Source organism: Rattus norvegicus, chromosome 10, assembly GCF_036323735.1.
Source record: "Rattus norvegicus strain BN/NHsdMcwi chromosome 10, GRCr8, whole genome shotgun sequence".
Lineage (NCBI taxonomy): Eukaryota > Metazoa > Chordata > Mammalia > Rodentia > Muridae > Rattus > Rattus norvegicus.
In genome coordinates this window covers 83,840,494-83,853,502 of record NC_086028.1, presented here as the reverse complement: position 1 = coordinate 83,853,502, position 13,009 = coordinate 83,840,494, and the positions used below count along the sequence as shown (strand labels likewise).

The window sequence follows — 13,009 nt, the reverse complement described above, 5'->3', positions numbered from 1 at the left end:
CACGAGAAAGGACTCCAGGGTGTCATGATTATTAGACCATACAGGCCTGGCACTATGGAGTAAATGGGAACTGTATGAGGGCCGACCTGTGAGCACAAAAAACCCTTGGAGTAAATCCATTTTCTTGTTTTTGAGACAGTCTCAGGTTGGCCTCGAACTCGGGATTCTTTTTCCTCAACCTTTCAAGTGCTGAGGTTACAGATGTGCACCACCACATCCATCACACGCTTTTAAAGGACCTTTGTTCTCCCTTGGCTTTTAGCCATCTCCCTCAGGAGCTAGTATGTGTGTCATGCTTAAAGCCTGCAGGAAAGTCTCCTGGGAAAACCTAGACACAAGGGTCAAGATCCTGACCCTAAGATAACCACCATTTTCCCTGTCAGAACATACCATTACTTCTTGGTCTCTCCTCCCTCCCCTGAAAGAGGAGTCTCAGGACAATTATTTACAAAGATTTATTACAGCAAAGGAGGGGGGTCAGGCCTGGAGTCAGGGGAGAAGGGGAAGGGAACCAAGTTGCTGGAGGACAAGGAGAACCAGGCCCCCCACCCCGGCACTGTGTGGTCCCTCTAAGGACATATAGTAAGTGCATTCCTGGCACCAAAGCACAAACGAAACGCAGCAAGCAGTCTGCCAGTCCATCTTGCAGGCACCCAGCAGGAACAGGACAATAAGGGACGACATCCAGAATGTTGAGGCTCTGCAAAAGAATGCTTGAGACCTGGGTCCTGGTTGAAGTCTATGAGAGCGTTGGGGACTCAAAGCCCCCCATAGGAAGAGAGGATGGAGGAGATCTCAGGGTACCTGTAGGCTCTCAGTACCTCCTTTCCCCAGATCTCAGATCTCTTCCAGAGGAGAGAATCTGGAGAGAGGACTTGTGAAGGGTGAATATTTGTTTATGGCCTTCTGGGGTTTCCAGTGTGGGTGCTTGCACCTCCCCCCTCCCACCGGGTAAATAGAAGAATGACTGGCAGGGAAAGGCATTGGGGACTCTGGGCTTCAGCCAAAGCAAACACAGACCAGCCTTAGTCTTCTAAAAGTCAGAAGCCGCAGCCCTAGCAGGTGAAAGACAGGGTACAAAGGAGGGTGGGGACAGAGTGGGTTTCTGGGGAGCACTTCCTCCTGGGAGATACAGGGCTCTGAGCTTATGTGCCGGACTCAGGGGGGGTAGGGTGCCGAGGCTCCTCTCCCGGCTCTGAAAGACAAGTAAAGAGGACTCAAGGCCGGGCTCGGCCCAGAGGTTTCTCTCCACCTCCCCAGCCCACATTCCGAAGCTCACCACTTTGTGTTGCTCTGCCTTCCCCTTGGTCCTCAGAGTTTCCATCTCTCTGGGGCTCATCCAGAGGAGGTGGGCGCTCCCAGGGCCCCTCCAGACCCTGGCCAGAAGTAAGCTTCTGCCCCGCTGGAAGAGAGGGCATACATACATAGACTGAGTGCCCCTCTGTGGTGTCTGACGGCTTGAAGTCGAGCTTCTGAGACAACCATCGCTGCCCAATGGGCAGAACACTGGCCTGGACAACTGTCCCTATGACTGTAACTTAGGTCATGGGCACTTTTCTAAAGGAAATATTATGAAGATCTGTATAGGTTACCTTAGATAATACCTTCTGGGAAGCTGGGTGTGGAGGCTTATGCCAGTAATGCAGCAATCAGGAGGCTGAAGCAGGAGGATTGCTTTGGGTTCAAGGTCAGCCTGAGATGCATCGTTAAGATTCAGGCCAACCTGGATTGCAGGATGAGACCCTGTCCTCTCAAGAGACCCAGAACCAGTCCCCAGAGTTATTCCTTGAAGTCCAGTCATGTGACTCAGGGCCCCCTTCTCCTTCCTGAGGGAGCAGCTTTTTTTGTCAAATTTCCACAGGTTCGGGGGGGGGGGGGCTCAGAAGGAGCTCACTCAGCTCTCCCAGCTCTCTGACACCCTCGCAGTCAGAGAATTAGAAAGGAGACCCAAGCCTTCTTGTCTGGGCCCAAGAGCTGAACGAGAGCTGGAGACGGCTTGTCACCCCCCCCCCCCCAAAAAAAATCAGGTCCAAAAAGTTTAACATGCACCAGGCTAGATGATGCACAGCCTTTTGTGGACAGGCACAGAAGATACAACCGTGGGAGGGGTGAGGTCTTTCTGCCTAGTTGTCTGGTGTTGGGGTCTTCTGTGGGTTTCTTTTTGGCTCTGCAGCCTTCTGTGTAGATTCTAGGTGCCTTATCACCAGGATGCTGAGGTTAAAGCACAGGTGCAGACCAGACCGGTTCTTAAATCCTCAATTCTATATCTGGACACTAGAGGGCACTCTCCCACCCCATCCTAGGAGGGAAAAGACATGGGCAAAGGTCCTGGAGAGGGCAAACCAGTCAGCCTCCTTCAGCACAGCAGGAGTGCAAGCTAGGTTCAGAAACGGATGAAAGGGAATGTTGGGCTTTCTATCTCTGAACTTCCTCACAATTCGCTTCCATAGATAAAAAGTTCCTTTTTGGGTCTGGCCTCCGTTCGTTGTCCCACGCCTGGCCTTAATTTTGAGAAAAGGATGAACAGTGGGGAAAACCTAATCAGGTGAAGGGTTAACCAAGACGAAGGGATGCCAGGTCCCAGAAGCTGGCCATAGCAGGACATCACAGGATTCTTCTGGAAGAGCCACGCTTGACCCACCGTAACAGAAACCACAGACCGGAGCCCCTCCAGCTTACCAGTCCCCCTGCTGCCTTTCAGGACCTCCGCCTGGCTGTCTTCTTCTTCGTCCTCCTCTTCATCCTCGTCCTCATCCTCTTCATCATCCTCTTGTGGATACCCCAGCTCCCGAAGCTCCCCTAACTCGTCCTCTTCCTCCGAGGCCTGGTTCTCACTCAGGTTGCTGATGGTCTGCAGGTGGGACTCAGCGATGCGTTGCACAGCTGGCGGGGGAGACCCGGGAGGCAAGGGTCAGATGAAGGGGCAGCTCGTGCATGCAACTGAGGCAGAGGTTGGGCCCTGAGAGGCCCAAGCTCAGTGGTAAAAAGGCCACAACTCACTCCACATCAATCCAAGGTGGGAGCCACAGAGCATACATTTAATCATATTAGCTCTTAAGCGGTTCCAAGATGCTGCCCTCCCTCTAAGACTGGCACCAGAAAACTCGCCTGCACCACAGGGCCCCTGGCTGGGCCAGACCGGACCAGCACAACAGCTTAGTGTTCTCTGGCCAGGGGGCTTCCAGAGCGAGGCATGCAGTGCCGGAAAGTGTTTACAGTGTTTAACCCCAGGTGGAAGGTGTCAGGCCTATAGGTCAGAGCTCTTTTTCCTGACGCCGTTCACAATGATCTGTGTTGCTGTGCCTCCCTTCCCAAAACTGCCCAGCATTGGACACCAATCTGCACCTCTTCCCCGGGCTCCCAAAGCAGAAGCAGTCCTGAGCCTGAGGTCACAGCACTCTGCAGCCGGTAAAGCCCTTGCTGGGCAAGTAGACTGTTCACATGCAGTCCTCACAGTCTTGACCCATATCCCTAATCTCCCAGCTCCCTCTGCGGTGACCCAGAAAGCAGCAACACCCCACCACCACCACCACGAAGACCTGCTCAGACGCAGCCGAGGAAAGGAACAGTGTGGGCGGCTTCCCAAAGACGAAAGGCGGGGAGGGAAAAGGGATGGGCTGTGGGCTGGGGGTTCGGGAATTGTCAAGGTTTGAAGGAACATTATTGGGTTAAGACTTGGAGGGACAGGGGAATGTAGCATTTACAGGGCCCCGAGTTTTGCTTTCTAGCAGAAGCCTGTAATCACAGCACCCATAAAGTAGAGACAAGAAGATCAGGAATGTATATGCAGCCTCAGCTACATAGTGAGTTCTAATCTAGCCTGGGCTACATAAACAACCCCCTCAAACAAAACTAAACCAGAGACTAGAGCACGGTCAGCAAGGGGCCGGGGACTATCAGGATTTTAGAGTAGGCGAGACATTAGGTCCACTGTCCCCAGCTAGCCGACTAGACACTTTGCAGTGGCCAGTAGTTCTGGGCTACTTAATCCGAAAGCGGCCCCTCCCCTTAGCAGCCCAGGGGGTAGGCTGAAAACCTCATGTGCAGCAAGCAGGGCCACGCACTCCTGCCAACTCAGGAACAGGAACAGAGGGTGCATTGTGTGTGCTCAATGCCCCGCCCTGCCCCAGCTCCCAATCTACCTCTTCCCACTGCCTGTGGGTAAGCTACCCAGGCAATAAAATCTCAATAAATTGCCCTCCCCCGGCCTTGGGGACCTGGCAAAGTTTCACCTTGAGCCAACCCAGAGAGCTCTGACCTGACCTCAAAGCACCCCCCACCCCTCTGCTCCTCTGAGGCTTAGTGCTGTCCACCCTTCCTGGAGGGCTCTTGAATCCTGCCCTACAAAACCCAAGCCAGACACTTGCCCTTACCCAGAAAGGGCTAAGCTTGCCAAACAGAACCATCTCAGTGCAGAAGGGCCTCTGGGCTGTGGGAGAGGCAGTAGCAGGCAGGCAATCGGGGGAGGAGAGTTATTCAGTTCGTGATCTAAGGTGCTGGCAGGTGTGTGCAGCGCCTCTGCTCCCCCCACTCCCCCACCCTCCTCCTCCCCCACCCTCCCCCACCCCCATGAGCTTCTGTTTGCTTTTCTCAGTCTCTTATGCCTCACTGGGCCTTCAAGAGTCTTTCCCTACAACACTGTCTCCTCTCACCTCTCCATGTCTGGGACCCTAAAATCCCCCTACTCCAAGTCTTCCTTTTTAAAATTCAAGAACCCTGTAAGGTGTCGGTGACAGCACATGCCTTTAAGCCCAGCACTTGGGAGGCAAAGGCAGGGAGATCTCAAGAGTCTGAAGCCAGCCAGGAGTACAGAGTGAGTTACTGGACAGCCAGGGTTACACAGAGAAACCCTATCTCAGAAAAATAAAACAGATTCAAGAACCCCAGTACAGCCCTCTCCTGACTCCTTCCCACATCCCTGTGTCTCTCTACCCAGATGTTATAGATACAGCCCCGAGAGGCTGGAGTAGATAGATCTTTGGTCAACTATTGGTACATAAGAAATTTCCTGGCCCTAAACGATGACCTCTGTCTACTCCCTAAGTGTAGGACAAAGCCAGGGAGGGCTGAACAGGAAGTGTAGCTCACCATTATAGTTTGTGTTTAGTGTGTAAGCGTGCCTCCCCTAAAGGACACGGGATGGGGTCCCCTCATATTCACCCAGCCTAGACAGGAGAAGACGCAGATCATCTTAAGACAGAGTCTCATTAATGTATCTGGAGTTTGCCTCAGACTCACTGGGCATGACCTCAAACTTCCGATCTTCCTGGCTCTACCTCGAGAGTGCTAGGCTTATAGGCACGTCAGCACACTTGGCTTATGTGGTGCCTGTCCTGGAAGCCAGGGTCTCAGGCAAGCTGTGCACACATTCTATACCCCAGTCTCCAGGCCAAGTTCTTGTACTCCTTGGGAACATGCCACTTTCTTCATGCCTCCTTTGAACCCTCTACAGGTCCCTCCAGGAAGTCCTTGCACTCTGCCACTCTCTGTAGCTTCCTTCCTTCATGTCCCTGCCTTGGGAGAAGGAAAACACCAACTCCCCTCTCCTGTCCTCCCCGCCTCTCTCCTCTGCTCCCAGGCCTGGCAGGCAGGCTGACTGGTGCTCTGTTGACCTTGGCGCTGAGAAGCCACATTAAACCCACCCACCTGGGGGAGCTCTCAGCCTTCCACCCCCAGGAGAAGGGGCAGGCCGGGCAGGAAAGGCCCCGGTGGAGGTGACAGGCCACTGGCACCCAGGTAGGAAGAGGCCCTTGGCTCTCATGTGCACCTGCCCTTCCTTCAGGTATGTCTCCCACAGCTCCCTGGCCAGAAACCAGGTCTCCAGCTCTCCCTAAAACCTGGCTTCACACCGCCAGCCCCTCTGTGCACCCCGCTTTTTTTTACCTGTCTTTTCTGGCCCGTTGATTCCATAAGCCTTAGCACTGTCCCTCCTGCCAACTCTCCCTGACACCTAGAGGTAAAGGGTCCCAGAGGCCAGGGACAGAATCACTCATCTTTCATTACTATGACAGACACGGTCGTGCTGCGTTGCCCCAGCTGACCTGGCATTCACCGTGTGGCTCAGGCTGATCTCTTGTCCATACCAACCTTCCTGCCTCTGCCTCCTAAGTGCAGGGCTTAGAGGTCTGAACTGTCAGGCGTCGTCTTTGTTTTGTTTTTGTTTTCGGGTATTTTCATTTTGTTTTGTCAGGACTGGGACTCACTGTGCAACTCTGGCTGGCCTGGCGTTCTCTCTATAGACCATCTTGGCCTTGAACTCACAAAAACCAGCCTGCCTCTGTCTCCGAAACGCTGAGCTAACAGACCTCTGCACCACCATCCTGACTTATCTAAAATCGACCTTAGCTACCCCGTGAGCCTCCGAATCTTCCTCATCTTATTTTGCCCATTGCCTGCCGGGGAGCCCTGGCGATATGAGACAGGAATGACACCTTTTAGCCCAGACAGACAGACAGAAAAGCGGGTACAGGATGCAGGAGCCCAGGATGCGGACCTGGAGCCTTGGAGCCTGAGGGGAAGGCAGGCGGCAAGCAAGGCCCAGCAGAGATACCCTCAGTCTCTCACCTCAATGCTTATTGTCCTGGGGGGCCTAGCCAGCTCTCCCTTTTTTTTTTTTTTTTTTTTGTTCTTTTTTTTCGGAGCTGGGGACCGAACCCAGGGCCTTGCGCTTCCTAGGCAAGCGCTCTACCACTGAGCTAAATCCCCAGCCCCAGCTCTCCCTTTTAACCCTCAACCTACTCACTGTTAAGACCCTAGCTGCTCTTTCCCTGCCTTTGGGAGCCTAAGAAGGAACTATTCTCCCAGGTCAGGCACAGAGTTGGTGGCAGTCCTTCCCAGCTGACAGTGCCTCTTCCTCCCCCACGTGCAGGGCTCCAGGATTCCACAAGACAGATGGAGGGGTGGGGTTAGTACCTTTCAGTGATGGGGGAGTGTAGGCACAGGGGTTGGGTCTCTTCGACTTTGGGTGGTGCCCCTCTCCTGAGGTTCTCTGCAGGAAAGAAGCAGTTGAAACAGGCTCCCCCAGATACCCTCCCCTTCCCCCTCCCTCCAGTGGGACAACTGACTTGGACAGCTGACAGAGCTCAGGACACTTGGGGCACCTAGGCCAAGCCCCACCCCCATTAGCAGAAGCCTGACTTAGAGCAGGACCCCGGGGTCGTGGACAACCCACCCCGCCCCACTAAGAGAGAGGGTGACACCAGAACCAATTGCTATGCTAACATGTCCTGTGGCGGCCTAGACACCAGTCTACTCCCCCCCAAAAGGGTGTCCTTCCAGCTGCCTCAGGAAACTCACCTGGTGCGGAGAGGACTCCTCCTCTGAGAGAGGCCATCAGGCATACACCAACCAAGAACGATGACGAAAGAGAAAAAGGATCAGGTTACTTTCCCCAAAGCCTCAGTTTTTGGGACAGCAAAAGTGTGCCCTTCCCTCCTCGTGCCAAGAGAATAAACCAACCGGTGTTGGCCTTCCAGGCCACCGGTCTCCAGCCTGTCCCTCTCTCTGAGGGCCCCAGACTTGGGGTAGGGGGCAGGGAATGGGCCCTACCTGGCGAGGAATGCTCTGAGACCCGGAACAGCAAGGCAGGGGTTGGCCTCCGGCGCCGGATCTAGGGAGATGGGGGAAGGAAAGGCAGGATAAACACCTCGTGGGGCACCTCACCATCACACTCAGCCAGCTGGGAGCTGGGCTTTGGAGCCCTCAGGGAGTCTGTGAACCAAAGGCCGCCAGAGCTCACCCTGCTTTCAATCTCTTTATTTCACAGGGATGAAAAGTCCGGGGCTCAGAGAGGTTCAGCAAAGTGCTCAAGGTCACACAGCACACTGGGTCCAAAAGACATCCTCGGACTCCTAGTCCAGATGGCCACACTCCACAGTTACTACAGAACTTTCTCTAGACACCACAGCTGGTCTAGACACTTCAGCCAGCTTGAGCACTCCAAGGGAGCTACCGACCGGCCCTACCCGCCAAAGGTCAGCTCAAGGGCCTCAGAGCAGCTGGACTCAGCTGAGGAAGAAGTGTGAACCCCATACTTCGGGCATCACCACCACCCCCTCTTCCCCGAGGCTCCAGACACTCGGGAGTCTGCTGGGGTCTCTGGGTCTGGGCCTTGCTGACACATTCTTTCTCAAGCTGTGGGATTTATCACCCAGTTCTCACGAAAAATAATGTAAAATTGTCCTCCTTGCCATTGCCCCACCCCTAGCTTAGCAATCAGACCAACTGATTAGCAGTTAATTAGGTCCCCTCGGAGCTCCAGGGGAATGGAGAGAGGGCCAGGTAATTGAAGTTGAAACAATTGCTGCCAAGGGCTGCTTTAGGCCTAGGCTTCCACTCACCCCAACAAAACACCCCAAGAAGGGCTTTGCCGGGTTTTTACTGCCCTCTCTATTCAGAGCCATTGGCATCTCAGCAACAAGTGTCCTTGCTAGGTCGAGGAGAACAGACCTCTCTCTCCACCACTCTCCCTCATATCTCTGTAGGTCTCCCAACCCTCAAGGAACACATGGCAGTTCACTCCCTGGGGTTGCAGCTCTAGGTCCTGATAGCAGAGAGTATCCAGAACAGCGTTCCGGGGACCCTGGACCAGACCTATAGGGTGAAACTGTGGTCCTCGAGACCATGAGTGGTTGAAGTGACAGCCTCAGACGCCAGAGCTGTTTGTGTCCATGGGGTGCCACCAGGGTGATGTGGTCCCCGTGGGAAAACGTCTAGCTTAGTGGGGCTATATAAGAGTCAAAAGGGCAGCCCCAGGAGTGAGCGGATTCTCTCCCCGACTCTCACTGGAGGAATTCTCCCGCCCAAGATCGGCTCAAAGGTCCGGGGAAAAGTTGCTAGGAGTCTCCAGCGAACTTCGCGTCCTGTGGGGCGTCCCGCTATAGCTCAGGCTGGGTCCAACATTGGACAGGCGGGACTGTGCTGGGGTGGGTGTGGGGGATGTATGCTGGGGGAGACACGTGGATGGGGCGCGGCCCCCTTACCATCTCCACCTGTCGGGGGTCGAGCTGGCTCGGGGGCGCGGGCACAGAGAACTGGATCTTCTTGCGGTCCTTGGGGTCCATGGCGGGCGGCTGCGCGCTCCTGGGGTGTCTGGTAGAGCTCTGCTCCGCTGGCCGGTGCTGCGGGTGGCGCGTGCTGCGCGGAGGAGGAGCACTGTCCCCGCACCCAGGAAAATCCCGCGCTCTATGAGGAGAACGCGCGCGCGCCCCGGGAGGGCTGGGCAGCGGGGCTCACCTGCAGCACCCGGCTCAGCGTCCCCAGGCCAGGGCTCAGGGTCCCCGCGCCTTGGCTGCGCGCTACTGCTTTGGGGCGCGGGGCTCCGGCTCCCCGCCTGAGCTCTCTCCGGGCCTCGGCGGACTGCCCTCGACCTCGCTCCACCAGCTTCTGTCTATCCCCTCCCTCCTCTGCCTTCTTCTCCGCGCCTCTGTCGCTACTGGCTGCACCTCACGGGTCCCAACCTGGGGTCCCAGCCGGTCCTCTCTGCCAGGGACTGGCGCCCAGGCGTTCGGAGGGAGGGCTTAGGGGAAATCGGCCAATGAGCATCGAGAAGCGTGCTCTCCCTGGGCTGGGAGGAGGGTGCGGAGTGCGAGCCAGGGCTAGGGGAGCGGCCCGGGGGCCCCCTGCCGTCTCCCCAGAACTCGGCGTTGCATTATTGATGGAGTCCAGCCGTGACGCTAAAGGGAGAGGGTAGGGGCAGCTGGAGCCCGGACTCTGGCCTTAACCACTTCGGGCCCCCGGGACGTGGAGTTTTAAAGGAGGCTCGTGAGGTCGAGAAGAGAGTGCCAGCATGTCACGCTGTGAATGGGGGTGTCCTAGAAAGCGAGTGTGAGAGAGGTGTGCGTGGGAGGACACCTGTCAGTCATCGTGGTAGGGAGTATGTGCAAGTGAACGCCAGAGGCCTGGAGTGCTGCAGCTGAGGAGGGTGGGGGTCGGTGTGGTGTGAGTGTGTGAGTCTATGTAAGTGTGTCAGAGTGTCAAAGATGCGGGTGTGAGTGGCAGAGTGTGGGAGGACTGCGTGTGTGCGGGGGAGGGTGTGGGTGTGGAGGAGGATGTCAGAGACTGTCAAGGTGATGGGCAGGCCGGTGCCAGCTCGTGGTGGGGTGGGGGGGTGGGGAGTATACAGGAGAGGGGCTTGAGGCTGAGAATGTGAGAGCAAGTTCCTAAGGGAGGGGGGGATGAGTCCCTGCCACAATGTACCCAGCATTCACGTGTCTCTTGCCTTTTCTCCGCATCTACTGGGGGAGGGGATAGAACCAGCCCAAGGGCAGGGTTGGGGGGCTGCCTTCCCCAGTACACGTGCCATCACATGTGTGGGCTTGGTGCGTTGGGGAACAGAGCTGGGGGAGAGGGGTGTGTGTGTGTGTGTGATATCATTCTGAGGTGCCAGTCTCTTCTACAGAAGTGTGTGTGTGTGTGTGTGTGTGTGTGTGTGTGTTATGGGGGAGAGGGGCTACTTTCTGGGTTAAGTACCCTTGTTTATCTGTCCAAGCCCTTGAGTCCCTGTAGGAGCTGGCACTCCCCTCTGTGGGGCTGGCAAGAAGGACTGAGTGCCTTCTGTAGTGCCCAGAAGGGGCGTGTGTGGACCTGTGCCTGTGTGTGCCCTCCTGGGGTTCTGTTTGTGTTGGCTGTCCTCTCTTCTGGTCACTCTTAGGCCAGGAACAGCAGGAGCCGTCCCCACCACACCCCTAACTCTACCAGCAACTTTTCCACTCCCAGACCAGCACTCTGGCTCCAGGGGTAGACAGAGAGCCCAATCCAATGGAGTCTTATGGAAATGAGGTCGGGGCATTGAGAGAGAGAGAGAGAGAGAGAGAGAGAGAGAGAGAGAGAGAGAGAGAGAGAGCGCCAGGGGCCAAGCTTTGCTCTTGGGAATAAGATGTTCCGGTGGCCATGTTCCACATCCTCCAGCCTAGGCCTGGCCACAACTTGTTACTTACATATTTTCTGGGAAACAGCTCATGATAGGTTGCTGTCCCTGGGACATGGGCATCTCTGCCAGTCCCTAGCTTGGCCCAGGACCCCTCTTCCAGATGGGGTGTGGTGAGGAATGGCAAAGCCCAGCTTGTCCGTGTGTTGGGAAGACAGAGACATAGCTAGGCAGTTGCTGGGCAACCTTCAGGTTAAAGTGGGGTAAGAGACTGGAGTTCCCCCTGCTGGGGTGTGTGAGGAAGGGTGTGTGGTGGATAGAGGGGGCAGGGGACAGGGATGAGGCTGTGGGGTACCTCAGTGCCCACTGGAAACTCCTGGCAACACACTGGTTAGGCCTGAACAACCATGAAGGATTCTCCTCATGGTGCTAAGGAGGCAGGAGCACAATTTATTCCCAAAAGATGGACTTTTGGGGACAGTGGGTGATCGTCAGTCCTTTGTCCAGCTCTGTCTGGGTGTAATGCCTCTGACTCTTCAACCCTAGAGTCACGAAAGGGAGGGAAGAAGACAGAGGACTGTCTGAGGGAAAGGAACACAGAGCTAGGAGGGACAGAGGAACCGGGGGTGGGGGTCGTCACGGAGAGAGCAAAAGGAAGAGGACCCATGTGAGAGATGAGGAGACAAAGGGAAGTGGAGGGGACAATGCCTTATGACAGAAAGGCAGGAGACAGAGATGGAGAGAGAGTAAAAATAGCTCCACATTAAGATAATTGCAGCTCACAGCTCTGCCCTCCGTTAGGAATTAAATGAGGTTTTATTACTTTGATTTTTCTCTCCTGGATCCTACGCGACTTCTCAGGAACTTGGGGAAAAGTTTTTGCGGTGGGCGGCCAGGTGGCGGAGGCTGCGTGGGAGACAGAGAGGAAGGGAACAGGGAACTGGGGAGGGAGGGCCAGGGGCAAGGAGTGGGTAGAGGCTGGTGGGGGTGGCAGAGCCTAGCAAGAGGTAGGGGAGGAGGGCTGGACAAACTGGTGGGAGGGCTGAGAAGCCAGCGTGACTCCCATTCACTCGGACTTGGAATTAATCATATGCAAATGAGATGTAAAAATAATATACCACTCCTGGGTTATTATGCATGAGTTAGAAGAACAGGCAGCTAAGTCCAAAGAACAATTTCAAGACCTTGTTTGACTTAATTCCTGCTCGCTCGGACTGACAAGGTCGTATAGTGGTGTGACTGACTATTGCCTCGTCGGGTCTGAGTACACTGCTTTGAGGCAACGTGTTTACTTTTTCTTCTTGACCAGTCCCTGCCATGCAAGAGCCACTACATCCTCCTTCTCTGGAAGACGACTCTGGGAAGGTGCTGTGAGGTCTTTGCCCTCCTTTGAGAAGGTGAAAAAGTACACCACCCTCAATCCAAGTATATAAATTCACATGGAGGCGGGCGCGGGTGGGGGTGGGGGAGGTCAGCCAGCCCTGGATGGGAATCTCATGTCCGGAACTTACTGCGTGAACTTAGACAGTTTCTTTGTGCCTCCTCGCTTCTGTATATTTCAAAGCCCACCTTGTACAACGACTGTGACGATTCCACGGGATCAAAATTTAAGCCCCAGAGCCGTTCGGGATTCCAGGTAGTCTTCAACGGTTTGGTCTTCCTTCGCCGCTTAAGAGATGAAGTTTTGTGAACGGCCAGCAGGTGGCGGAATCGGCCAGGGTTCGGGCTGCAGCACCGCTGGCTGGCAATGTGGGTCTGCAGTTAGGCATCAAGCTGGTGACCTTGGCACCACTGAGTAGAGCTGGAACTGGAAGGAGCAGCATGTGGCAGCTGAAAGGGAAGCCCCAGGAAGTCTTGGAAGCAGCCTTAGAGGAGCTGGGGAAAGCTAGCTGGGTGCACAGGGCCATCTTTGCCTGCCACGAAGGGGAAAGAGCGATTAGGAAAGGGGGCAGAGAGAACAATTCAAAGCAAAAAAGAGGGCAAGGGCATTCTTGGCCAGTACGGCGGTAAACGGTCATCTGAGACTTATTCATCTTCTTATCTAGCATCTTTTCATGATTCGGTATAATCCTATCGGAATCTGTGTGTTTAAAAAAACTTTACAAACACAGAATGTGACAGCGTTGAGCAGCCATTGCTCCA

At 55.2% G+C, this 13,009-nt stretch overlaps 1 protein-coding gene across 3 annotated transcripts; it reads right to left on the bottom strand.

The window, feature by feature from the left end:
- Positions 1 to 439: 439 nt before the first annotated feature.
- Ppp1r1b (protein phosphatase 1, regulatory (inhibitor) subunit 1B) lies at positions 440 to 9,555 on the bottom strand. Of its 3 annotated transcripts, NM_138521.1 has the most exons (7): positions 8,982 to 9,485; positions 7,549 to 7,609; positions 7,297 to 7,319; positions 6,913 to 6,988; positions 2,680 to 2,883; positions 1,280 to 1,402; positions 442 to 1,195 (listed from the first exon to the last, which is right to left on the bottom strand). In NM_138521.1, exons 1-7 carry the CDS (start codon positions 9,060 to 9,062, stop codon positions 1,146 to 1,148), a joined length of 618 nt encoding a protein of 205 aa, NP_612530.1. In that variant the 5' UTR covers positions 9,063 to 9,485; the 3' UTR covers positions 442 to 1,145. The 3 variants fall into 3 exon arrangements, with proteins under 3 accessions (XP_063125491.1, XP_006247406.1, NP_612530.1); XM_063269421.1 differs by having other exon boundaries at positions 440 to 1,402; positions 8,982 to 9,555; XM_006247344.5 differs by lacking the exons at positions 6,913 to 6,988; positions 7,297 to 7,319; positions 7,549 to 7,609; positions 8,982 to 9,485 and adding an exon at positions 3,346 to 4,175 and having other exon boundaries at positions 440 to 1,195.
- Between the last annotated feature and the right edge of the window lie 3,454 nt (positions 9,556 to 13,009).

Coding starts and splice junctions, on each gene's coding strand:
- Ppp1r1b (XM_006247344.5), bottom strand. CDS start 3,700: ATGCTACATTCCCCTGTCCCTCCAAGTCTTAACCCAATAATGTTCCTT. Junction 2,884..3,345: donor TTTGGGAGCCCGGGGAAGAG/GTGCAGATTGGT, acceptor CTCCCCCGCCAG/CTGTGCAACGCATCGCTGAG. Junction 1,196..1,279: donor AGGCAGAGCAACACAAAGTG/GTGAGCTTCGGA, acceptor CTTGTCTTTCAG/AGCCGGGAGAGGAGCCTCGG.